This window comes from Dipodomys ordii, unplaced genomic scaffold (genome assembly GCF_000151885.1).
Source record: "Dipodomys ordii isolate 6190 unplaced genomic scaffold, Dord_2.0 Scaffold37, whole genome shotgun sequence".
In the NCBI taxonomy this organism is placed as follows: domain Eukaryota; kingdom Metazoa; phylum Chordata; class Mammalia; order Rodentia; family Heteromyidae; genus Dipodomys; species Dipodomys ordii.
The window spans coordinates 6,135,132-6,162,219 of record NW_012267253.1 but is presented as its reverse complement, the minus strand read 5'-3'; the positions used below and the strand labels follow the sequence as shown (position 1 = coordinate 6,162,219).

At 36.1% G+C, this 27,088-nt stretch overlaps 1 protein-coding gene across 1 annotated transcript in view; it reads left to right on the top strand.

The window, feature by feature from the left end:
• The window catches only part of Srbd1 (S1 RNA binding domain 1), a 197,247-nt gene extending 172,313 nt beyond the window's left edge, over positions 1-24,934 (top strand). The window contains exons 17-21 of the mRNA XM_013017994.1: positions 2,093-2,199; positions 3,146-3,322; positions 4,351-4,530; positions 20,233-20,417; positions 23,648-24,934. Of these exons, the coding sequence (XP_012873448.1) occupies positions 2,093-2,199; positions 3,146-3,322; positions 4,351-4,530; positions 20,233-20,417; positions 23,648-23,937 (939 nt within the window). The 3' untranslated portion in view covers positions 23,938-24,934. The remainder of the gene's footprint in view (positions 1-2,092; positions 2,200-3,145; positions 3,323-4,350; positions 4,531-20,232; positions 20,418-23,647) is intronic.
• Positions 24,935-27,088: the final 2,154 nt, after the last annotated feature.

The window sequence follows — 27,088 nt, the reverse complement described above, 5'->3', positions numbered from 1 at the left end:
AATACCTGCTTTCACTGTATTTGATGTTGGTATAATTTGTGGAGGGGAAGGGAAACAACAAATAGTTTAAATAGGGATACAATGAGATGTACAAGTCATTATGTCGAAAAACAAACTTTACAACTTTGGCGGGGGTGGGGGTGGGTGGAGAGGTGGGGAGGGGGGGTGATGAGAAGGGGAAACAAAGGAGGAGGTAACAATGCTTGCTAAGAAATGTACTCATTATCTTGCCCATTGTAACCCCTCTGTACAGTATTTTCACAATTAAAAAAAGAAGAAGAAAAATAAAGAAAAAAATTCACAGAGACAAAAGACTATGGCTCTGAAAAGAAATACTATATAATCAAGGAGTTTGGAAGCATAAAAGGCAGTACTGCCCAGAAATCTTATGTCTGACTATGAGTATAAGAGTGATTCAGAAGAATGAAACTCTAAATATGAAGACATTTTAGGAATATCCTAACTAGCTTAGGTTATTATATGATTTTTTTAAATATTCCAAATAAGTTTAAAAGATCTCTTCTAGTATTTTAAAAAAAAACTGGTAAAATTCTAAGCAATAGAAAGCATTGAATAGTAATTTCCTTCTTAATGATATATCAAATAACAGTGATTCATATTAGCATTACTGGTTACTATTTGATGAAATATGATAGTTTTATTTAATGTACAATTTGCCAAATGTTTATTCTGTCGCTTATTATAATTTAATGTTTTCTTGTGAACAACTAAGGAAACTGGGCATGGTGGTACATGCCTATAATCCCAGCTACTCAGGAGGAAAAGGCCTATAGTTCCTGAGTTTAAAGTATTCTTAGCAAATGACCTCAAAGTATTTCTAAAACATAATACAAACAAAAGGACTAAGGGTATGATTTAAGTGGTAGAATATCTGCCTATCATGACCAAGCCCCTACGTTTAACTCCCAGTACCACACAAAGAAAAAACTCTTCTTTCCATTTCTTATAGTTTAGAAAAATACCATTTTATATGATCATAGGCATATAACTATTGAGCCTTTGTGATCCTCTCCTATTAATATCCTCCTTTGGTCTAACTGTGTGAATGTCCTGTATAATTTATCATGTCCCAGGTGTATTTTTTTTTACGATCCATTGTGTTTACTCATAAATTTATATGCACATTCTAGTTACAACCAATGAAGGAAAGCATGCAACCTATGTTTCTTTAGGTCTGGCTTACTTTGCTTAATATAATCTTTTCCATTTCCTTACAAATGGTACAATATCATTCTTTCTGATGGAAGCATAGAATTCCATTGTGTATATACCACATTTTCTTGATCCATTCATCCAAGAATGGAAAGAAAATTTTTTGCTTTTTGTTTTTATTTGTTTGTTTTTTTCCTTTGTTGCTGGTTTTGTTTTCAGTACTGTTTGTCTTGCATGTAAGTTTATCTGTTTGGGGGAGTATAAGGGAAGAACACAGAAATGGTGGGACAAATGATGCACAAATGTAGTAGTGATACTCACTAGACACTATGTTGAAAATGATGGGGGAGGATCAGGTGGGAAAACAGGGAGAAAGTGAGGGAAGGGGTGACACTGTTCAAAAGAAAAGTGCTCATTCCCTGACTTGCGTAATTGTAACCCCTCTGTACATCACCTTACAATAACAATAAAATTTCTATTAGTTTAAAAAAATGAAGGAAAAGCAGCTACAGTATACTTGGGGAACTTGTTAAAATGCAATTTTTCAGGCCCCATCCAAGATCTAATGAAGCAAAAATGTGGGTGTGGTGCTGATTAGCCCACATTTTAACAGTACCTACTGGTGATTTTGATGCAAGCTAAATAAAATTTGAGAAGTACTTCTCTAGGCAGAATTTCACATCAGGGAAAAATACTAATTGTTAGGCTCAAGTCATGTATATGAGTAGCTTACATGTAAGAAAACACAGGTTCCTTAAGTTCAGCTCAATTACATCTGCTAGCAATGTGTTTAAGAGGAATGAAGAAATTTACCATAGTGTGTGTTAGCCAACTACCAGTAAAGTAAGTATGGACAGAATTATCAAGTAGTCCCAGAACTGTGTCACTACTGATTGATACTTGGCCTTTGTCTTTTCAGCATGATGTATCCCAGACTTTACTCAAGGCAACACTGGACAGTGTGGTAGAAGAATGTGTGAGCTTTGTGGGAGTAGACATTAACATCTGTTCTGAAGTTTTGTTAAGGTGAGAAAGTCTGTGGCTGCAGATCATAGAATCTTGAGTTTAACTGTCTCTCAGTCCCAGACTTCACCAGAACAAGGGCATGTGTGTTTGTCAAGTGTAGAAAATCTATGGATTTGTACATCACTTTAGATTATCAGTCAGAGAGGAAGACATCATTTAAGGAAAGAATTGTAACAATTCACATTATCATTTTTAATATTACAAATCTAAAGTGAAGTCCATATGGAAACCATTGAGTGCATTAGTGTCGCTAATAGAATTTAAATAAGGTTAACATGGAAAAGAGAGAATAGATTTTTTTCAGTAATACAGTCTCTTGCATACATGAGCTAGAACTTTTTAACTGAAACAGAAACAGAAAAATGCCATATTTTAAATAAGGTATTGCTTTTCTACCATAGCTACAGCCATTTCATAATTCCATATCTGAAATTCCATAATAACAAAAAGACTCCTTGAACTCATAATCTTTTTATTAATATCATCGTAACTATCTAACAATATATTCAACTTTTCATGGCAAAGTACCTTTTTAATAGATTAACTCTTTCTATAGCTGAGACGTGGTAGGCAAACACACAAACAAACAAACAAACATGAATGGTGATACAACCCAAATGTAGCTATTATAATATCTAGTGTCTGCTGCTAAGTCTTTGTAAGCTAAACTGAAGTGTACATAAATATAGGGAATGTGAATAGAGTAGAAATACTATGTATTTTCTTGCTGACATTTTTTATAGCAACTAGTTTATCACCACGTTGCATTCTGTCACCCTTTCTTCTTTGTCCTTTTGATTTAACTCTGTTTTGGATTAACTTAATTTAGATACATGACAACATGTAATTGCAATTGATTTTATGATTCAGATGTTTTGGCTCATTGTCTTTTTAGATGAGATCTTTTTCTCACTTTACTCATATTGTTTGCTCATTTAATTTTTAGGCATATTGCAGGGCTCAATGCCAACAGAGCCAAAAATATTATTGAATGGCGAGAGAAAAATGGGCCCTTCATCAACCGCGAACAACTGAAGAAAGTAAAAGGACTGGGTCCCAAATCCTTCCAACAGTGCGCCGGCTTCATCAGGATCAATCAGGATTATATTCAGACATTTTGCAGGTGAATATAAAAGTGTATCATTCTGATGGTATTGACCTTCTCTCATCATTGCCACCCAGCCACTGGCTGCATAAATTTTAGATAATACTTTTTATAGTCCATATTATTATTTTCCTTGAATCCATTGGTTTTTCTGGAGTTTAGTTTAAGAAATAATTTCTTGAAAGGGAGTTGAGATGAAGTTCTTACATGTCTAGAAATGATTTTAAGTTTACCTTCTATTTGAATTCTAACTTTGCTTGGCGTATGATTCTAGATTTGAAGTCATTTTCTCTCACTACCTTTGAGACATTGTTCTATCTAAATTCTGACACATGATGTTTACCAAAAGAAATCTGATGCGAGTTAGTCGTGGGGCTTGAGCTCAGAGCCTGGGAGCTGTTCCTGAGCTATTTTGTTCAAGGCTAGCTCACTACCAGTTTGAGCCACAGCATCACTTCTGGTTTTCTGGTTCATTTGAAATAAGAATCTCACGCACGGACTTTGAATCTTGATCCTTAGAACTCAGCCTCCTGAGTTGCTAAGTGTACAGGCAATGAGCCACTCACTGGTGCCCAGCTCTAATTTGGGTTCTTTTTTAAAGTAATTTGCTTTATTTTACTCTCTTAAAAAGAAAATATTGATGCATATTCTGGTGTCCCATGATATATCAATTGAGCCTTTCCCTAAAATACATCCTGTTCTGTACTCAGTACTTTCTTTTGAGAACGTGCATTTTTCCTCCACTCACAGAAATCATCATCATTTTATTACTGTTTTACTTCCCTCTGTTTTTCTGTTTTTCTCCTAGAATGTCAATTATACAGACTGAGTCTGTTAAGAATGCTTTTGGCTTTAAGTAACAGAAAGCCCTATTAAGCATGGTTTAAGCAAATAAGTGGTAGTTTCTATGAAGCAATAGTCACTGTTTATGTATAATTTGTATTGCCAAGAAATAAGCATGTCTTTAACTAATGTCTCTTTTCTTTTCTGTCCAACTTCCTCCTTTTAAAAATTTGTTTGATCCTGGTTTTAAATGACTGCACTAGTCAGCAAACTGTATCTTCAGGCCAAAGTCACAGAGCTGCTGTGACATCTTCAGCAGGTGTTGAGGTCACAGGTGAGAAGCAGGGAAAGAAGAGGAGCAAAACGACAGTGGATGTTGTACTGAAGCCAAATCCTCTGGACCAGACTTGTATTCACCCAGAATCATATGACATAGCAATGAGGTAAGCCTGAGGCCCCAGGGAGAATTCTCCATGCCCAGAGTGAGTTCTCTGCAGCAAATGGCCTTGTTTTGGCATAATGGGAACTGAAAAATATGACCATGTTTAACATGACAACATTTTTTAGAAGTTCCGCATTGCTGAGTTATGTGGCACATTATTTTATTTCAGTGAGGAATGAAACCATTATTCCTGGAGCCGTGTCAAGCTAATAAACCCTGCCTCTAATGGTGAAGTGTGTGTAATGGAAATTGCATGGCACTCTGCTCTGTTTGTTTTGGAAATTAACAAGACACAATTGACTAGCACCTGGCATAAACTTCTGCTTTTCAAAAGATAAAGCCCTTTTGAAAGTATAAACAGCCAACTCAGATTTCCTAAGAAGCATTACCCTGATGGGTTTTTACAGGATAGGAGAAATAATGTGCTTTAGTGAGTACACGTTAACACAGAAAAATATGGGGAGATTTTTCAGTACAAGGGAAGTTTTAAGCATTAAAAAGAGAAACTAGTGGGCTGAGAAGGTGGCTCAGTGGTAGAGCACTTGCCTTGCATGCATGAGACCCTGGGTTCAATTCCTCAGCACCACATAAGCAAAAGAAAAAAGCTGGAAGTGTGCTGTGGCTTAAGTGGTAGAGTGCTATTGAAGAGCTGAGGGACAGTGCCCAGGCCCAGAGTTCAGGCCCCATGACTGGACCCCCCCTCCCAAAAAAAAAAAAGAGAAACTAATTTTTTGGCACTTTTTTGGGGGGAAGTGCTAGGGTTTGAACTCAGAGCCTCAAACTTCATAGGCAGATACTCTACCTTCTGAGGTACATTTTCAATCCTTTCACATTAAATTATTTTCAGCTATAGACTGGAAATTTTGCCCTGGGGAGCCTGGGACAATGGTCTTCCTACCTATACTTCCTATATTGGACCACAAGTATGAATCACTGTGCCTAGTTTGTTTGTGGAGATGGGTCTCACTAACTTAATGCTAGACAGGCCTTGAGTGGCAATCCTCCTGACCCCTACTTCCTGAGGACCTGGTATTATAGATGTTAGCTACCACATCCACCAACTTTTTAAAGTTTTTAAATAGTTATAAAAAGGAGTTTCAGTTTAATATGTCAGTTTAACATGCATCTTGATCATTGTCACCCCTTTTGTTATTCTTCCTTTCGTCCCTAACCTTACCCATCCTTTCAATTTACCGAAGGAACCAACTTTTTAACTGAGTGCCAGTGTTTCATACCATATTTCTAGCTACTCACAAGACTAAGATTTGGATGAGAGGGATTTGAAATCAACTTGGGCAGAAAAGTTTGTGAGGTTCCATCACCAAAATAACCAGCAAAAAGTTGGCTACATACATGGCTCAAGCGCTAGAGGGCCAGTCAATTAAGTAAGCCCAGCAAGCAAGATTCTGAGTTTTGAACTCTGGTACTGGCAAAAAGAAAAAAGGAACCAACTTTTCAATAGCACATTTAATTAGCTTTAAAATTTTCAATTAATTCAAAACCAGTGACTTATTATATAACCAAATTATTTTAGATTTTGGATGCATTTCAGGAAAATTGCGTATATTAATACACTGTTAAATTCTTCAACATGCAAACAATTGGGTGATTCTTCTGTGTGTGTTTATGTGTGTGTATGTGTACTTGTGTACACATGTGCTGGTGCTTGTACACATGTGTGCTGGTTCTGGAGCTTAATTCAGCCTGGGTGCTGCCCCTATTTTGCTCAGTTTTTGTTTTAGCTATTCTAGTGTTTGTGTAGTAATATCTGAATTTTTCATTTGTATTTCCCTAATGACCTTGAGTGCTTTCTCATATGTATTTAGCATTTGTATATCTTCTTTTCTGTAACATATGTTCATATTATTTGGCCATTTTCTAACTGATTCATTTGCCTTTTTACTAATGAACTGTGAACTGTGGGAGTTTTAAAAATATATATATTCTAGCTGAGCACTGGTGGCTGTTAGCCTGTAATGCTAACTACTCAGAAGGCTGAGAACTAAAGATCATAATTCAAGGCCAGCTGGGGAAGGAAAGTCCATGTAGCTTTTATCTCCAATTAATCACAGAAATAGCCAGCAGTGGCACTGTGGCTCAAGGACAGCACCAAGGCCTAGAGTTCAAGCTCTAGGACTGGAGAGAATACATACACACACACACACATCCTGTATAAATGTAGAAGTCCTTTGACATGTATATGTTTTTACAGCTATTTTCTTCTAGTTTATTTTTATTGGTATTTTTTATATGTAGCATTTTACATTTTTGATATTTTTATTCATATTAATTGATTGCTTTCTGTGTGCTAAGATACTGCCTAACTCAAGTGATAACATATTCTTTGATTTTTTTTGTCTAAAAGCTTGGTATTTTAACCTGAACTTTTAGGTCTGTATTATATCTAAATTTCTTTTTGTGTACATTTTGAAGTAGAGGGAGTCAAGGTTTATTTTCTTGCTCTATTATGAACATTCAGTTATTTAACACCATTGTCTTGTCTGACAGTACTGGTGTTTCAGTTTAAGTCCTCATTTATCTATTTGTCTATTCTTTTGTCAATACCACACCCGTTGATTATTGCAGATACTGAATTTTGAAGTTGGATAGTATAAGTTCTTTAATTTTGTTCTTAAAATATTCTTTAAGAATTCTAGATGATTTGCTTTTCCTATATATGTTAGAAATCACTTTATCCACTTCTATTTTTTAAAAAGTCTGGTGGGGCCTAATGCCCATGGCTCATACCTGTAATCTTAGCTACTCTGAAGGCTGAGATCTGAAGATGACATTTCAGAGCCAACCTGGGCGGGAAAGTCTTTGATTCTTATCTTGAGATAAGAGTCTCAAAGATAAGAGTTAACCACCAAAAACACAGAGTTGGAGCCTTGCCTGCCTTGAATGAAATTCTAAAGGACAGCATCCAGGCCCTGAGTTCAAGTCCTAGTACCTGTACAACAAAAGAGGGGTAAAGAGGTGGGGAAAAGGAAGCAAAAAGGAAAGGAAAAGAAAAGTTAATATTTTTGAGTCTTTTGACCAGTGAACTCATTCTGTGTGTCCTTCATTTACTTTTAGGTCTTCTTTCTTTTTTTTTTTTTTTAAGCAATGTACTTTTAGTTTTGGGGTTTTGTTTTTTTTGTTTTGTTTTTTTTTTTTGTCAGTCATGGGGCTTGAACTCTGGGCCTCAGCACTGTCCCTCAGCTCTTCAGCTCAAGATGAGCACTTTACCATTTGAGCCACAGCACCACTTTCCATTTTCTGGTGGTTTATTGGAGATAAGAGTTTCACTGACTTTGCTGCCTAGGCTGGCTTTGAACCATGATCCTTAGATCTCAGCCTCCTAAGTAGCTAGGATTACAGGCATGAACCACCAGTGCCAGGCTCAATACTTTTAGTTTTTAGAGTATGGATCTTACATGCAGTTTACTAAATATATTGTGTTTTTAACCACTACTGTAAACGAAATTTAACTTTGTGGCTACTTGATTATAATATGTAAAAATACAATTGGTTTTTCATAATAACTTTCCTGAAGACTTGATAAATTCACTTACTAACTTGAGTTTTCTTATATAACTTACTTCAATAGCATTGATTAATGAAAATATTAAATACTTCTTCCATCTAAACTTTCATGCTTTTTATTTTTTTTTCTTGTAATAGCCATAACATTCAGTATAATGTTGAATGTTAGTGTTGAGAGAAAGCATTCCTCTTTTGTTCTGAACCTTAGGACATGATTTTATTTATTTATATTTATTTATTTGTTTATTTATTTTTGCCAGTTGTGGGACCTGAACTCTGGGCCTGGGCGCTGTCCCTCAGCTCTTCAGCTCAAGGCTAGCGCTCTACCACTTGAGCCCCAGCACCACTTTTGGCTTTTTCTGCTTATGTGGAGCTGAGGAATTGAACCGAGGGTCTCATGCATGCAAGGCAAGCACTCTACCACTGAGCCACCTTCCTAGCCCTGATTTTATTTTTTTAATATAAAAAATGTTTATGGTGTTATAGGAATTATATTTTGAGAGTTGTTTGGGAAGATGCAGGTATGCATATACATCTATAGACTTCTTATAGTAATTCCAACATCTCCTTGGGAACTATAACTAGCATAGTATCTTACTTTACATTTTTGTTTGTTTCTATAAGTGTATATAAATATTATGATTTATATTTTTTCTATTTTAAACACAAGTTGATTTGTTTCTGCATATCCCTTTTACTAAAAAGCTAGATGATATAAGACTTACTAAAGTGAAATCTCCATATACAACTAACTGATATAAACTTTTGTTGTTGTTGTTATTGATTGTGGGGGGCTGGACTTTGGGCCTGGGCACTGCCCCTTAGCTCTTCAGCTCAAGGCTAGCGCCCTACCACTTGAGCCACAGTGCCACTTCTGGCTTTTTTCTGCTTATGTGGTACTGAGGAATCAAACCCAGAGCCTCATGCGTGCTAGGCAAGCACTCTACCACTGAGCCACCTTCCCAGCCCTGATATAAGCTTCTTAAAGGCTAGATAATATTTCATCTTGATTTTGAGCTATAATTTATAATAATTGCTCTTAGTAGTAATTCCTTATTTTAGGTTCCTAGAAGTAGTATTGTTCTGTCAAAAGTTTGAAGGCTTTTGTGATTCTTCTCACACATCACCAAATAATTTACTCATGTATAATGCCATCAGCTGTTATTTAAGATTGGACAGCTTTGATTTTTTTCTGTTAGATAGGAGTTTTCTGCCAGTTTTCATATGACCAGTTTTCACATGTAGAAGTTTAATGCTCTACTGGTTATTTGAGTTCTCTTTATGCTTCCTTTGGAAACATCTGTATCTCTCAGAAACAGGCACGTGTAGATACTGCAGAAAAAATTCTTTTGTATACAATTTAGCTCCTGTACTTTAAAATCTGGAGATAAAGTTGGTAATTTACTCAATTAAGCTTGCCATTCTTATTATCTAATTTGGAACTATGATAGCCATTCTTATGATGACTATACTAGTCATTTAGTCTGTGTATCACTTCGCACAGGTAATTCATATTCCCATATAGTTCACCCAAGTGTCTTCCCAAGGAAGAGGGTATGATTGGGTCATTGTTAGTTTGACTTCAGTTCTGTAATAATTTCTGTAGTAGTAAATTGCACTTTTTGTTTTATCAGCAATGTAATAGAAAAGTAAATGGCTTTAATGTTATTATATCATCCATAGAAAAATATGAAATACGTCTTTTTGCTTATGCATTTATGATACTTGCATATTTATGTTTTGGGAAATCAAGGTCATGGTTTTTTTTAGCCTGAGTCATTTAGGAAGGTGGCTCAGTGGTAGAGTGCTTGCCTTGCATGCATGAGGCCCTGGGTTTGATTCCTCAGCACCACATAAGCAGAAGAAGCTGAAAGTGGTGCTGTGGCTCAAATGATAGAGCACTAACCTTAAGCTGAATTGCTGAGGGACAGCGCCCAGGCCCCACGACAGACAAAAAAAAAAAGTCAACTTTTATTTTATTTATTTATTTATTTTACTGTGGTCATTTAGATATTGTAGAAGATTTATTTCTGATCCTTCTGTGAATACCAAAATATGTGCTTAAGTCCTTTATAGGAATCAATTGGATACCTCCCCCATACTTTAACTCAGTACTTATGCTATCTAATAAATTAGTTGTTACACTGTATTGTTTAGGGAATGAAGACAAGAAAAAGTCAGTACATGTTTAGTGCAGATGCCATGATTTTTCTATACATACATATAATGTATGTATACATATAATGTAACCATGTTCACCCCTCTTCTTTTTCTTACCCCTTCCTCTTCCCCCTTTTCTCTCCCCTCTCTACTTCCTCAGTAACTATTTTAGTCTGATGACCTCTGGCAAATTTTGATATGACCCTCAGTATGCCTTTTATCCTACTTGTTCATAACAGACTTGGATAGTCAAAAAATGACACATTAAAATACCATAGTTAAAGTAAATCTGAGTCTCACCAATTGTCTTAATCTCTATAAAATAAATAATCTGTCTGAAAACTTTGGTTCAAGATTTGCTAAGCTAGTGGCAATTCAGATTAGTTTATAATTAGAAAGTAAGCTTCAGTGATGTAGGGAACATGCAAATCTGGTTTACTGTTAGATCCGTGGCATTTAACAGAGACCGATGCAATAATAATTGAAAGAATAAATGACAGAAATAGAGATGAAAGATGTTTACATAGAAGAATAGTAAGGAAATGGGACTCCTCAGAAGGTGAAAGCTTAATAGGACAAAGTGAAATGTTTACTTCAATGCAGTTGTATAAGCAAAATTGTTGATAGATCATCTAGATCTTCCTTTCCTGGCAGTGCCTTGTTCATTTGCACATGTTGAATCACTACTTCTTTCAGAATCCCTTGTGGATCTGGGAGCCTTTCAGGACCTTTAGATTTCTATATACATACTTGTCTTCATAGAGTATCATGTTTAGTGCCCAGGCTCTTGAAGAGTTCACAGGAAACAAAATTCTTCCTGTTTTATTTTTTTTATTATTATTATATCAAAAAGTATCTCAATATGTCCACATTGTCTAATTCAATTATGCTTAATACTATGAAATAGTTGCTAAATTATGAAGAGAGTTAGGTTCAGAAAGAGCCTATGTAGAGTTACAATTCCCCACCTCCTATTACCTTCTCTCTTCTTGTCTTGCCATTTTGGTTGATCCAGAGAGCCAATGCATGGATCAGATTTCACCTTTCTCTTGAGTAAGGAAGGTTCCAGGAGGCAATGCTCTGTGCCACAGATTATGCTGATTTGTATGTGTCACAGTAAGAACTGGCACTCTGCCAAAGAATCTACTGCATTAAGAATTTGATTCACTCCAGATAGTTAAGCTTGAAAGTTGTTATGTTCTTGGTTTAACTTGAAAAATGCCAGGAAATTTAATGTCAAGACTGTCACTCAGCACTTAGGTTGACAAAGCATTAGCTGGTATTTGTTCTTCCCATTTTGGCTAGTAGGGAAAAATTTTGAAAGACTAGTTTCCAGAAGTGGTTGTATAACCTGGGCTATAGTATGCAGGGCCCTTGGAGCAGACTAGGTAAATGTATATCAAGGAATGATTTATATCAGTACTTTGCTGGAATGTTAGGACTATGGTATTTCCCGTGTTGATGATAGGACTATTTCTGACTCTTATAATCAATGCTGAAAAGTATATTTAAAGAGAATAGACAGCTATAAATTTTAAATTCAAGCCAAGACAGGAATAATCACATAAACTTGGCAAAATCTTTCCTAAGGAAGGGGAGAAACTTCTATAAGAAAACCAAATGATGGTTATACTTAATATACTGTAATTCATGTCGTGTTTTTAAGACCAAAAGTAGTAATAACCCAAACAAAATATGGATTTTAATTGTTGCTCTTTGGCTAAAATGAGTTAGGATTGGGTGAGGCAGAGGTGGAGATCTTGCCTTAACTCAAGCCAAATAGTAACAAATGGCCTTTGTGGGAGAGCCTATTCCTGTCTCTGTCTCTTTCTACTTCCTGTTCAAGAATCCAGCCTCCTGGAGCTCTTTCTGAATTGCCTTCACAGATTGTATAACCATCTCTCCAACTCTAACTTGCTCTCCAGCAGTGGAAAGATTATAAGCAGCCATAATTCAGGGAGTTAAACAAACAGCAGCAGTAGGAGGGTGGCACTCACAGCTTCAATGCTTATACTCAGGCTTATCATTTGTAAGTTATCTGAGGGATGAGTCCTTTGCATTATTATGTCAAGCATACCTCCCACATCTCCCACATCTAAAGTTCACCACAACTTTGTCCTACACAAGCATTGCCACTAACTCCAGCCATGGTCAAACCTTTCTTAGGTAAGTTGCTGAAAAGAAATTCTACTGCAAATGCTATAAAATAACAATTAGGTAAACAACCCTAAGAGATTATTTGAAAGACTCATATTTTTCTGGACTTGCTCACCAGTTTGATGGTATTTAGGCAGATATTTGACAAGCAACTGACTCAGGGTATGTATCAGTTATCCCACAGTAACACCTTGTTGAGCTATGAATAGATGATATTAGATTACCTTTTCAAAAAAGAGACAACATATCATAAAAGAGAGGTATATTAATACTTAAAGCCCAAACATCTTACTGTGTGTCCCAGAAAGTAACATTCATCATATTTTCAAAAGTACCCTCACCAAAAGAAAAAAAAATGAGGAAAGAGAATCCACCTGCTATCAGGCTTTTGCCTTCTTAGGAATTGATTGTCATTTTGAATATCTTACACACTGTTCTAAAGAACAGCTCACAGAAGAATTTTCCATAAAACTCCCAGAGGCCTCTAGGAAATTCAAGGACTTGAGATTCCACGTAATTGTCCCCTGGCTCAGCCTGGAGTCAGTGCAGTGTCAGACTGCCTGAATTCAAATCCTGCAATACTTGACTTGGGAATGTTATTTGGCCTCTCTGAACTTTCTATCTGTGAAATGAGGATTGTATGAGTTAATATATGTAGAATACTTAGTCCCCAAGGACAGAGCAGTTGCTTAGATTTTTCTTGTGGATAAGAAGGAGTTGTCAAACTGATCCACAAAAGAAAAATGGGAAAGTTGCAGCAGACAGTCCTCAATGGAAAAAAAAATGCTGTTTGCTATGTGATCTGGATGTAATATGGAGCATTTTAATACTGCTAGTTTATACTGATATGGATTCTTAAGATTGGAAGAAATGGTGACTTTCAGCCTGTGTATCTGGAGCAACCTGTTAGAGCCCAGTGGAAGAGAAGAGGGAGTTGACAGCCAGCCAAAAACTTGTGTTTGCTTCAGTCTCTTTTGTTGCCAGAGTATTTACCCTTCTCCTTTCTGTTCTTCAAGTTTAGACCACTCAGTCTGGAGCCTGACCCACAGTAGAGTATTGATTTAGTTTTCCATTATCTCTTTCTCCTTTCCTGTCCCCAAGCTAGCTATGGATTTTAATCTCAGACTGTCTTCTGATTCTGTGTCACCAGAATCAAGTGACTTTGACCTCACTTGCTCACTCTTTAAACACAATAATACTACCTCTACCTGGTCAGATGACAGCGAGGGACTTGTCAGACATACATAGCAAATATTAAGCATTTTTCATGTCAATATATTTTGGTAGTACTTGGGTTGAACTCAGGGCTTCATGCTTTGTAGGCAGGTACTCTTCTATTTGAGTCATTCTACCAGCCCCCTTTTTGCCTTGATTATTTTCAAGACAGATCTTGCCTTATACCATGGCTGGCCTGGACTGTGACCCTCCTATTTGCACTTCCCAGTGTCACTGGGATGACAGGTACACACAACCACATCTAGTCATTGGGTATCTTTATTGAGATGGTATCTCAGGAACTTTTTTCTGTCCAAGTTGTCCTCAAACCATCACCTCTGATCTCTGTGTCCCATGTTGCTAGAAACACAGACTTGACCCACCACACTTAGTTTATGTTCATGTTTTCTTGAAAGGAGAATTTCTTGACAAGTTGACATTCATGATAAAAATGGTGGTTTCCAAAAGAAGGCCCTTTACCTCTAATGTACAAGCTTGCTCCCTAGTCATGCTAGAGCTGTTTAATATCAGCCTTCCTATCACTAGCTTCTCTGTGTGTGTGTGTGTGTGTGTGTGTGTGTTTGAATACTACTGTTTTATTTGCCCTTTTTCAAATACAGGCACTAATCCACATTATGGCTTTACAGGCAGTAAATTAAATTATATTAATTCTAAACACAGAGTTTTTGAACTATATACAATCTGCAGCCTTTGAAACCACTAACTTAATTTTGTCTGACTCTTATTTAGTAACTCAAAAAGAACCAAAGTTTTTTTTTCTTTCAAATTTGGTTTAAAAAAATAATAATAAATTGTTCCCAGGCTGTGGTCCTGGGTGCCAAATTTTATCTGAAATCTAAATCTTCTGTCTGCATTGAAAAATACCCCAAAATAAATGGGGAGAAGTGCAAATGAAGATGATGTATTGTAACTTTTACCTTAGCTACAACTTTGTGGTCAGCTGTGTGATCCTGGGCTGGCCAATCAGTCTCTCTGAGCTTTGATTCTTTTCTCTGAAAATCTACACCCACAATAAAATTTTCAGAGAATTAAATGAGATGATCTTTATTGAGTGCTATCCATTTATCTAACTATAAAATCTTGCCTCTAAAAGAACAGATTAAAAAATGGAGAGTTTGATTCCAGTTACTTTCTCAATACTTAAAATTAGACTGTAAGCTCATTCAAGGCAAAAGCTCTGGGGTCACCTTTGGTAGAGTCCCCTTCTATAGGAAATAAATATTAATTGAATAAAGTTAAGTATGCTTTTCTAAATTATTTTTAATTGGCTTCAGCTTTTCATAACATTTGTTTGAAGAGCTTTGATTTTAGCAATGTACCACAGTATAACCCAGTTTCATCACCCTTCCAGTGAGCCTGGTTTTTATGTTTTTACACATATACTCCGGTGCATTTTTCCCTGTTTCTATGACGTTGGTTATTATTTCACTTATCTTAGTGATTTGGTCTAACTATTTAAGCATTGTCTTCAACTATTATTTCTAAAAAGGAAAATCAACATAACTCTTAAACTTGAAGACTTTTCTATATAAGGACATTTCATTGGCCCCCTTTTAAAACAAAGTTAATTCCCTGCACTAAATTGCTAAAGAATATAAAGTTTTGAATAAAACAGTTTTCTAAAGATAGGTTCTCCTCCGTGCAGTTAATGCAGTGCAGTATTCAATTTTTGAGCATGTGTAATTGTCTCGAGGTAGAAGTGGACATTTAGTAAGTTCCACAGAATTTCAAATGGTACAAAGCAATGACATTACAAAGTCTCCCTATTCCATCCTATTGAAAACTACTTTCAGGTTAGGGTCTGTGAACACCTTCATAACAAGCCTGTTCCCAATCCTTGAAAGAGTTACATTTTCAATGTTTGTGTAATATGGTAGTAATATGGTAGTTCTACATTCTTACCAAGTGTTTTTTGCTCTTAAGTTTCTGTAGATGTTTAAAAAGCTAGGGAAAAATGTAGATATCATTTCACTAGCTCTCCACTAGCATCTATGAGCCTCTTGATAAATGCACTCTGCGTGAATTAGCAATTACTGTGAGTTGCAGCGGCACAGATTTTTAAAGATTATAGCCCAGTTCAGTGTCTTGGTTTGACTAGGAGATTAGAAAGGAATTTAAAAAGAATCATCGATGATGATTAAAGTGACATTGTCATTTGACCACTGAAGCAGCAGATAAGGTAAAGCTTGTGCTCGTCCTGTAAGTCACACTGAGTCCATACTGCACACACTCACCTGTGTACCTCCAGCTCCCTGTAAATGGTAACAAAGGAGCAGTGGGCTCTTCTACTTTACATTAAATCGTATTCAATCTTTCATGTTAGGAACAATATACTTGAAATATATGGAATAGCTTTTTTATTAGAGTAACACTTTTCACTTTTAGAGTAACATTAGGGCCCTACCACTTACTCCTTAATCACAGGTTAAAAGACCAGTGATATAGTATAGGCTCTCCTTTTAAATCATTACATCTCCCCTTGTCATGCTAACATGTGCCCTGTCTGTTCCTTCCATTTTCAAAATGATTATGCACTTACATTTAATTTTTTACTTATTGATGAAATCGCTTAAAAACTGGATTTAATTAATGGACAAAAAGAAGCAAGCCTGAAAGTCTAGAAAGTGTAGAAAGGGGGTAGATAACTAATAGTACTTTGTCCTTATAGCATGGGTCTTGGTAGAGTTATAAATCATATGTTTTGCCCACAAAGCACATGCTAATATTAAGTTGTTTTTAAAGTGTGTTGCATCACCATGGCTCTTCCGTGCACTGCAGGGTATCATGTTGCTTTAATGTAATGAAGCAAACCCTCAACTCCTAAATCTCCATGCTGGAAATGATTACATGAAGCTGAGTGGCTATGTCTGAAGTCTTATGAATGTAGAGCATTTCTTTTTCTTTTGGGATAAAAAAATGTACGAAGATTTTTCTTATTCTTCTTACTCTTACATTTGTACCAAGTTTATGTTGAAAATATCAGCAGTCATAGATTATATAGCTTCCTGTTTGAAAAAAGAAGCATTATCTCTCCTGAAAGGTCTGTATTTAACTTTGTGCAGATGTGTGCTAAAAGAACATGATGTGCTTATTTGTTGCATTTATGCTACTTTCTTACTTTAAGTAAGATGGATGAAATTACATATTAAATAAAAACAGCAGCTTCACCAGCAGACCTTAGCTAACGGAACAAGCCTTCCAGAGACAGTAGAGAAAATGAGACTATGACTTTAATAACTGAATGACTTTAGAAAGAATTGTCCATTTAAAAGCTGATGTATAGGGTCTGGGAAGGTGGCTCAGTAGTAGAGTGCTTGCCTTGCATGCACGAGGCGGTAGGTTCAATACCTCAGCACCACATAAACAGAAAAAGCCTTAAGTGGTGCTGTGGCTCAAGTGGTAGAGTGCTAGCCTTGAGCTGAAGAGCTGAGGGACGGCGCCCAGGCCCAGAGTTCAGGCCCCACTACCACCACCACCACCAACAACTAAATAAATAAATAAATAAATAAATAAAAGCTGATGTACAGTACTCTGGGATTTATTCAGTGTTAACTGTCTAAGGGTTTAAAAATAATCTGCCTTCAAATTGTATTAGAAAAATATTACTAAAATTATTGTGTCTTCTCTCTTAACCAATTAAAACACATGAATTCTTATATTCAGTGGCAGTTCCTTTGGGTAAGACATGAAACTGCAGTAAGTGGGAATCATCATATGACTTTGGGCAAGTTAGGCAACCTGCTTGAACTTCAGTTTTCCTGCCCTGTATGGTGTCATACCTGTAGATGACAACATGGATTATTTTAGGGTTATTATCACTACTGAATGAAAATATCAGTACAGATTTACTTACTTTCTGTGTTCTAGGCTGCTTAAAGTATATTTTTATTTGGTACTTTTGAACTAGGAAGTACTTTATATTAAGTATTACTTCTTAATGCTAACATGAAAACTTAAAATAGGTAGAATATTTTTTATTGCTTAAGGAACCTGTTGAGCTGCCTGTGAAAATAAATCACTGCTTCATGTTCTATGCAGTTGAATGTATTTGAAATCTAGTGGGGGAGGTCAGTTACAAAGCCATTCTCAGTTCCTTTTATAGTCCCTCTCCATTTTGCTTGCTATTCTTTTTCTGTGACCTTGTTGTTAACTTTAAGAAAGTTTTCAAAATGAAAAAGCACTTAACTTTTAAAAATAGAGTTGATCAATATGTAGCATTAGCTAGGAGCAAACTTGGTGTTTTGTGGGTTTTTTTTTTTATTGATTTCAGTTGCTAGTGCGCTTAGGCTTGTGTGTGTGTGTGTGTGTGAGAGAAAGAGAGAGAGAGAGAAAGTAAATGAATGAAAATGATATACCAAATAGGTTAAGCAGACCAGTTTTCCTCTTAACATTTGCAATCATTATAAGCAGAATTTTTTATATGGAAATTACTTTAGTCTCTCTCTTTCCCCTCCTCCTGCCCCCACCTACTCTCCTCCCCCACCCCCTCGCCACACACCTCCTTCCCTTGGCTAAGTACTTGTATACCCAAGGCCAAGAATTGTGCAGTGCTTTGGGAAGTTTCTGCCATTAATTACCTTTACTAATTGTAAGATGCTATTATAGATTCACAACCCATGAACACACTTTCAGGCATTTTTAACAAATGGGTGTGAGCCAGAATCTTGAGGATTTGAAAGATGTTCAAGTAGCTAATTGTAGGCCAGTAAAGCTAAGACAGTGAATATCCGGGAAGCTTGCTCAGCAGGGCATGAATTATTTAGAAAGTTGTGTAAGGAAGTTGGCTGCAGGCAGAGGTTGTCATGTGTCATCTGGCCTGTCAATCAGAAGGCCAGCTGCTAGACCCTGTCACCAGAACCCTGTGTACTGCTGCCCATCAGTCAGCACTAAATATACAAGCTGCCTCTTGGAGTACTGAGGAAGCTGTGGACACAGACTTTACTTGGGGGTATGTCTCCCTGGAAGTTCATTCTCAAATAAGAATAATTAAGCATCACTTCTTGCTTTAAGTTTTTTAGATTATTAACCAAAATAGATTCTCAAGCTATTTAGTTAGATATATAAGAATCTGTCCTCTTTTTAAAAAACAAAAATATGGTAATAGAAATGTAGAAGGTTACTCTGAAGGCTGAGATCTGAGGATCCTAGTGCAAAACCAGATCGGGCAGGGATCTGAGACTCTTATCTCCAATTAACCACCAGAGAACCAGAAGTGATGCTGCGACTCAAAGTGGTAGAGTGCTAGCCTTGAGCAAAAGAGCTCAGGGACAGTGTTTATGCCCTAAATTCAAGCTCCATGATCAACTCTCCCCCCCTCTGAAAAAAAGAAAAAGAAATATAGAAGGTTGCACACTAGGACCCAAAGAAGCACCCTAGTTAAATAAAAGATGGGAAATGTTTCTTCAGTAGATCCAAGATTATTGGTATTGGAGTATTACCAAAGAGAATTTTTCTGGTTGAACAAAACTAGACTTGTAATCATAAGAGTCTTTTTGTGATGGTGCAGCAACCTGCCAAGTGGGATATCTCCCAATTCTTATTATAGACAACCCTTCAGCAGCTTCCCTTTTTCCTTCTTATATTCAGAGACATCCTCAGAGGAAGGGATTTGAAGGCATTAGTATCACTATCTTTCTGATTACTGTGTTGACATTTTTAAAGTGCCATTAATCATAGGAAATTGAGCTTAGTGATGTAGAAAAATACTCAGCCAAGGTATGTCAAGAAAGGAAGCTACAGCCCAGTATCCACTTAAAATTGAAGAAAAATGTATTGTAATCCTTTACTTGTTGTGGGTCCTTTTTTTTTCCTGAATGCCAAAGGTCAGTAGTAGAAAGGCATCTGTGCTAGCAGAGAAAGTAGTCAACACCACAAAAATAAATCTTAAAAGGCAGCTAATTTTATTTTGCAAATATTACAGCTTTGTGATTATAAAGGTAATATTTATCTTAATATCATCAAAGTCTTTATTTTAGAGGAAAGTTCATTTTTATTTTACATATCCCCTTTGTTTTCATTGTATTTGTTTGTATATTTGTTTCAATCTTGATTGAACCAGGGTCTCATCAAGTGTAAGTAGTACTCTGCCATTGAGCTACACCCTCACTTTTTTTTAATAGTTTGTGTTCTTGATATGTAAGAATATGTGAGACCTGGTGGAATTTAAGAGTCATTAGACTGATAGTATGTTGACAAGAACACTGCTGTCACAGATACACAGAAGTAAAAAGCAGTAATATGACTTGTGAATAGAGTCATTTGTCAAAAGCTGTGATACTTGATGCATACTTCCTTGGATTTTGAGTTCGTCAATAAATTGTTTGTCTGTTAGGTAACTTAAATGTCTGTTAGGTAACTTAAATTGAAACTTTAGGAAACATGAGTTGAATATAGATAACCTGTGTATATAAAGATACTAAAGTATAATGGTCATTATACTGTAAAATATTCCTATAAAAATATCCCCAAGATAGATTATTTCTTATAGCATGAGACATGTAAGATATCCACAGTAAAGACTGATGATGAAGATGCATAAATCTGAGACAAACATTTTAGGATGACCCATGTAAGGAAATTGGAAAAGATGTTACTGATAAATGTTGGGCTTTTCTTTCCACTAAAGATTTTTATCATTCATCGGAGGGACACTGTATGAGATAGGAAAACCTGAAATGAAGCAAAAAATTAATTCATCCCTTGAAAAGGAAGGAATAGAGAAGACTGCAGAACGATTGCAAACATCAGTACAAACCTTACAGGTCATCATGGATGGTCTCAGCCAGCCTGAAAGCTTTGACTTTCGAACAGGTAAGTTGAATTTGAATTACAGCACTAGCATTTGTGTAGTCCACAGCATCACCCTTGATCCTCCTAACAACTTTATGCCATAAGCAAAACTACTTATTCTGTATATGGAAAAAATTGAAATTAGTAACTATCCCTCAAGGCCAATATAGTTTGTCTTTGGAGACAAAGTCTCCAGACTCTTTGTACACTGTTTGTTTTCCCTACATTGGGCTAAATGCATCATGTATACTGCTGTATATATGAAGGAATAGACTTTTCATCATTCTACTGTAGGCTCTTTCAGTGTCAGAGGAGCTAGAAGCCTAAGCTAAAGCATCCTAGCCACAGCTAGAAAGTGAATCTTCTTCCTAAATTACAGCCTTACAAGTTATGGATTCTGTGTGAATGACTACATTCAACAAATAAGATGATATCTCTGTGTTGATTTTTCCTCTAATTAAAAGTGCTCTCAACTTTCAGCACAGGTAGAGGGTAAGGGAAGTATAATATCCATAGTTGTTGAGAGCAATGACCTGGTGAAAAAGAATTAAGGTATCAAATGGCCTACTTCCTAAGGATGTTTGAATAAGAACCACTAAAATTTAAATGAATCTGCACACTTGAATGTCATGACCAGTTTTGATAATACTATATATAGGGCTTGACTTTTCATTTTGGAGTTAGACTATATTGAGGTGGTGGAATGTGCTTCCTGAAAGAGTTTAAGAGAATCATAAAACATACTCACACTTTTGTACTATTCCATCAATTCTTGTCTAGCTTATAAATGAAAAAAAAACATTAAGAGAAAAACAAACACCCAGTAAGATTCATGCTAAAAATATGGATTTAGCAACCTCTAGGGTAATCCTTTACACAAATGGTTGTTTCAGCAAACAAATCCATCTCCATTTGAAAGCCAAGTTCGTTTTGTGTAAATTCATGAATAGATCAAGTAGGAATGCTAAGTAGAGAGGTGGATCTCAAATTGTGTGTGAGTTGGGTAGTGTAAATATGTCCCTGTACTAGAGTGACAAATAGACCTTTACTATAGGTATACTCATTGGATTTTATTTTCCATCTTTGTTTTTCTATTATGCTGTTGATTGATTGATAATCACAGTGACATTGTAAATTTATAGCAAAGATCAATACTCTGATCATATGATCTACAAACTAACCAAGCTAAGAAGGGGCCCTTACCTCTTCATTTTGCAGAGACAGGTGGGCTTGAGCTCTGGACTCAGCTTTCCAGTTATTAAAGTGTTTCTTAGTGTGACAAACTTTAAGCATACTTTGGAACTGACCTTTGTCCTAGAATAAGTCATAATTTTCAAAATACTGGAAAAGGTCATTTTACTACTAAGTGCATTGATTCCCAAAGGGGAAGGCAAATTTGGGGTGTTTCCATTACAATAGTTATGTATATCTCTTTTCTTCATTTTTGCAAAAACATTTTCTTAATGCTTCATCCTTTTCCCATAGTCATTCTGTCTTCAGTTTTCTCAGTGACATAATTCCATTTTCCTTAATGCTTTGGTTACAAGTTCATTTCTGTTGTTGGATTCATCAGGAGCAGGCTGGTGATAGAGGACTGAATACATACAGATTTGGCTTTCAAAGTGTTAAACATTTGCATGGTACATGGAGGATTTTCTGATTTCTCAGTGGCCTACACTGTCTTTAGGAACATGTTAAGTAGTTTCTGACTCTGATTTTCCATGCAGAATTAAACCAAGCAGCTGATAGCAACCCCTGGGGAAATGTGCAGCAGCTGGACTTATGAAAAAAAAAGGCAGGGGGTGGGGGGGGGAGAGAAAAGAGTTTCCAAGCATTAAAAACAATGCCTTATAGGACCTCAGAGGCCATCCTACCCCTGGCCTTGATCAGTGACTTAGTTTCATTTTGAATTGGCACATCACTTGCTCAATGTGATATTACATTACAGCAGGTTTTTTTTTTTTCTCTTTGAATTTCCTACTTTAACATCAGGTGGAATTCTATGGAGATCAGTTCCAATTTTAGCATGTTCTTTTTTATGAAGAAAATGAGATTTAGGATTTTAAAAAGGGTTGGTTTGAGTTTACAGGAACAAGCTTAATTTTTGTAAGATCCTGGTTTTAGAATGGTTGGACTGGGCAAGGGGAGAAAGAGGTGACCAGTTGTTAATACAAATGTAAAGGATAGCTCTAACAAGTAATCAGGATAAAGCCAACAGCTGTGGAGGAAAAGGAAATGGACTAGTGGAGAGAAAATGAGGCCTTAGTAAGAGGAGATCCAAGCATAGAACGTGTTCTTTGTTATTAAAGTCAACATTCAGTAATCCCAGGAAAGGGGTGTAAGAAGAGCATGGATAAATGGAGACCACAGATAATTTACAAGCCCCACTTAAACTGTTAGTTCTCACTGTCTCCTTCATAAAACACTTGTCATTGTTTTGTTTTATTAGAGCCATAATGATTCCTTGGGATGCTTTATGCCCACCTTCTAGGGGACAGTGTTTGTGAACAGAGAAATGTACACTTGGATGAGCCAGGAAAGAGGCCTGTAAGGAACTTGAGAACAGAGATCTGTCTTTGTCTTTCCATAAGTAGCATTAAACAAAATGCTTGGCCAGAAAGTAATAATAGTAGGAGTTAATAAATGTTTGATGAGGCAAACTGAAAAATAGAAGGCTAGATTCTAGCTAATCTGGGTTTCTGAACCATAGTCAAGAATCCATAAAATTTGATTGAAAAAATATATTTGAGATGGGAGGGATTGATTCCTGACTTCCAGGCTTGTGAGAAATGAGGAGAGAAAACATTTGAAATTCTTCCACATTTAACCAAAAGTTAATGTATTTTCTCCCTTCTTTGAACAGTTTTAAGAACCTAAGCTCTGAAAAACTTATAGTATCTTTCTCCCAGTCTTACTTTCTGAGTGTGTGTGATTGCCATTTATTCATGGACTAAAGATAATGTACTCATCATCTCTCACGAAGAGGAAAATAACACACATTGTGTGTTCTTGGTCCTCATAGGTAGTACTAGTGTTCTCATGTTAAGAAAATTTTCTTGACTTGCCCTTTTGTGTGAACACTGTTTCTTGTATGATATGTTTTCACTGAAAACAGGCTATATCTTCAGCTTTGTTTATGTCCCCCCCCCCCAAGGCTTAATGCTGTTCTGGAATCAATGTACAATGAATGCCAATCCTCTTAAATACAATGCCTTATTAGTTACCTAGACTTTTTTCCTCTTTCCTCATAGATTTCAACAAGCCTGATTTCAAGAGAAGCATAATGTGCCTGGAAGATCTTCAGGTTGGGACAATTCTTACAGGCAAAGTTGAGAATGCAACTCTGTTTGGGATTTTTGTGGATATAGGAGTGGGGAAGTCAGGTCTTATTCCCATAAGAAATGTAACAGAAGCAAAACTTTCTAAAACAAAGAAGAGAAGGAGCCTTGGACTGGGCCCTGGAGAAAGAGTGGAAGTCCAGGTACTTAACATTGACATTCCTCGATCTAGAATTACTCTGGACCTTATTCGGGTGCTCTGAGTATCCCACTGAAAGCCAAACACCAGTTGTATGTCTTAGTTTCCCCTTAAGCAAACAAACTAATAGATATCTTCATTGACATTATATAGTAAGGCTTTTCTGAGCAAAGTTTTATTTTTTACTTTTTTGTAATTCATCTTTGATTGCATTTTTTATAACAGGTTGTTTACATCCACTTGTCCACATCTGCCTTGGTGAACTTGTATGAATTGTCTTTTTGATTTGAATTGTACAGTGTTTGTTGACACAGTAGGAAGTATGTAATCCTTCTGGAAGTATCTAATCCTTCTGTTTAATAGGTTTTTTTAAAAAAAATTATGTCTTTTGAATGTGATTCACAATTTACTATAAACTTGATTTTTTTTCCTTTGGTAAGCAAACCAAAAAATTATACCAGTAAAATAGATTCTGAAGTATTTGTGGCCATCAAGTGAATTGCCTCAAGCATTTCTCAGAATAATATGCTTATATTGACCCCTGCAATAAAGCTGTATGGCTAGAGATTTATTCTTGCTTTGTTGATACAGTGAATGATCTAGAGGTTAACCTTGACTAAGATATAGTTTGTGTGGTGTCTTTGGGGGAGAAGAGGATCCTATGGAAATTAGAAGAATGATGTTATTTGACTTAGCTTATCAGAGAAGAGTTTACTCTTTTTGACTATTAGGATTAAACTTCAAGTAGGAATAAAAATAGCCTTCCTATAGATTGATTATAGGTCAGACAAGAAGGGGCATGAAAAAACAGTAGATAGAATGACTCTCTCTGTTTTGTTCAGTGGAGATGATAAGTGTTATCATCAGGAGCAGAATGTTATCAAACAGTCATTGCAGTACTGATATCTTGTGTATTCTGACCACTGATCTATTCTGACAACTGCTAATATTGTTAGTTGGTCTAATGATGTTATCTGCATGTGTAAGGTGTGGAGTATAGTTACTAAAGTATGACCAGTTCAATTTATTGTCTAAGACAGTCTAGTAAATACCACCAAAAAATATGTCTCAGCAGGCTTTTTTAATGCTTCTTTTTATCCTCTGCTAGCTTTATTTTGGATCATATCATCACCTAGCAGTGATCATGTGGGAAGTAGTAAATATCATTGTGTATTTCTTCCTGATGGTTTGTCATTTTTAAAATGTATAGTCTTCCAGATAGTGTACATAATCTTTAGTCCTATTTTCCTAGTACTTTTATTCCTGAAGTGAAAGTTTTTTCTGTTTCTTGTCTTCAATTGGTAAAGAAATGTAATATTAGAACTTTATAAGTTGATAGTTCTACTCACTCTTCCCAGGATTCTTTGTGTTCATAATTTACAGGTCAGTATTGAGTGATATGCTTGTTCCAGTGGGATGTAATTTCAAACAGATGCTTTCAGGAAGGAACTCTTCCCCATGGGTACTTCAGATACAGGAATCAAGCAGTCAACAGTGTAAAGCCATTCTGTTCACTCAGCAGCTAAGCTTTTGTGGATACGGGGATGACTTCACATTGTACTAGGTTATACAGTTTCCTATCCATCCCAAACATGGTGGCGGTTGTATAAGATCTAAGCTGGGAGAAGAGGAGGCCAATGTAATCTGTCATTGAAACTTCTTAATGCAGATGCTCTACTATTAGTCAATATGCTGTACTATCAATCCTTCATCTTACCAATAATCCATAATATGGTTCTGACATGCTATCTTTGCTTCTGTATTCCCAAATTTAAGTTTGGGATGATTAATTTTTAAAAAGGTTTATTCTCCTAACATTTATTGGTATTTTCTTGTGACCTAATCATGCTAGACACTGACAATGCAATTGTGATTGATACTGAGGAAAAAAAATAACCATTAACCAAAGAATCACATAAAAATGCACAACTCCAACCATCATAAGTGATGTAATAGTAACAGAATATAACATGAATTGATAGAAATAAGAAAACAGTTTATTGAGGCTTGACTGAGATATGAAGAGTGACCAGAAGTTAACAGGACAAATGGTTTGTTGACATTAGAAAGAGTTGTTTCCAGAAAATGATGAGAGCAAACCCTATTGCAGTGGGATTAAGAGCAAGTAGGAGTTCTCCAGGACAGTGAATATAAACAATTATTTCAAGGAGTTTGGCTGCAAAGGAAGAAGAAAAATGTCATAATAACCAAAAGCGGAAATGAGAGTCAAGAGAGAGTTTTTATATTTTTAAAAACAAAAGAAGCAATGTATACAAATGGAAACAATCCAGTGAGATGGAAATTTGGTGCAGCAGACAGGAAGAGTATTACTAGGCTGTCATTCTTGACTGGATGACATTAAATGGGATCTAGTACACATGGAATTGGTTTAAGACAGGAACACAGAGTTCATCCATATTAATAAGAGAAAAGATTGAGAACATTGACATAGAATTGGTAGTAAATGTGGGAGCTTGTGAAAGATGTCTGGGTTTCCTCTGGTTTTATTTTCCCATTGACTATGAAGAGTTGTCGTATGAGACTAAACATAGCAGCTGGAGCAGAAATTGGAGGATTAGGAAGAAAAATAAAGAGTGAGAATTAACATGAAAAAGAAAAGAAAAATAGAGTAACATCCAGGAAATATTCAACATTCCACTTGGTGTCAATGAACGTGAAACTCCAGAGATTGCATTTTGGGGGTAACAACATCTTGAGAATGATGTCAAGAGTAGCAGAATTGGGGCATGAGAATAAAATTATTATGGAAGAGGTCAAGAACTGAGAACTCAGAAAGGTTATGTGTAGAATGACTTTAAGGCACTGTTACGATAATGCAAGTATAAAATACGGTGCCTTGGATCAAAATATTAGTGGTAGAAATGATGTGAAGTAGCAGGATTCTGGGTATAGTTGGAAGGTGAGGTAGAGCCAAGCAGGTGTTCATGAAGTAAGGTATGAAATAGGAATCTTGGAAGGCTCAAGGATTTTGACCTAAGCAAACCAGAATCTACTCATAAGGAAAAGTTATGTGTTGGGGAACAGTTTTGGTGAGTTTATTTTGGACAGGTGAAATTTGAGATGACATCCAAATGGAAATGCCAGGTTAGGCAGTTAGTTATTTTTAGTCTTGAGATCCAGAGAAAGAAATGCACTAGAAATGAAAACTTGGTCATTGCTGAGATATAACTAGTTATAGACATGAGATTGAATGA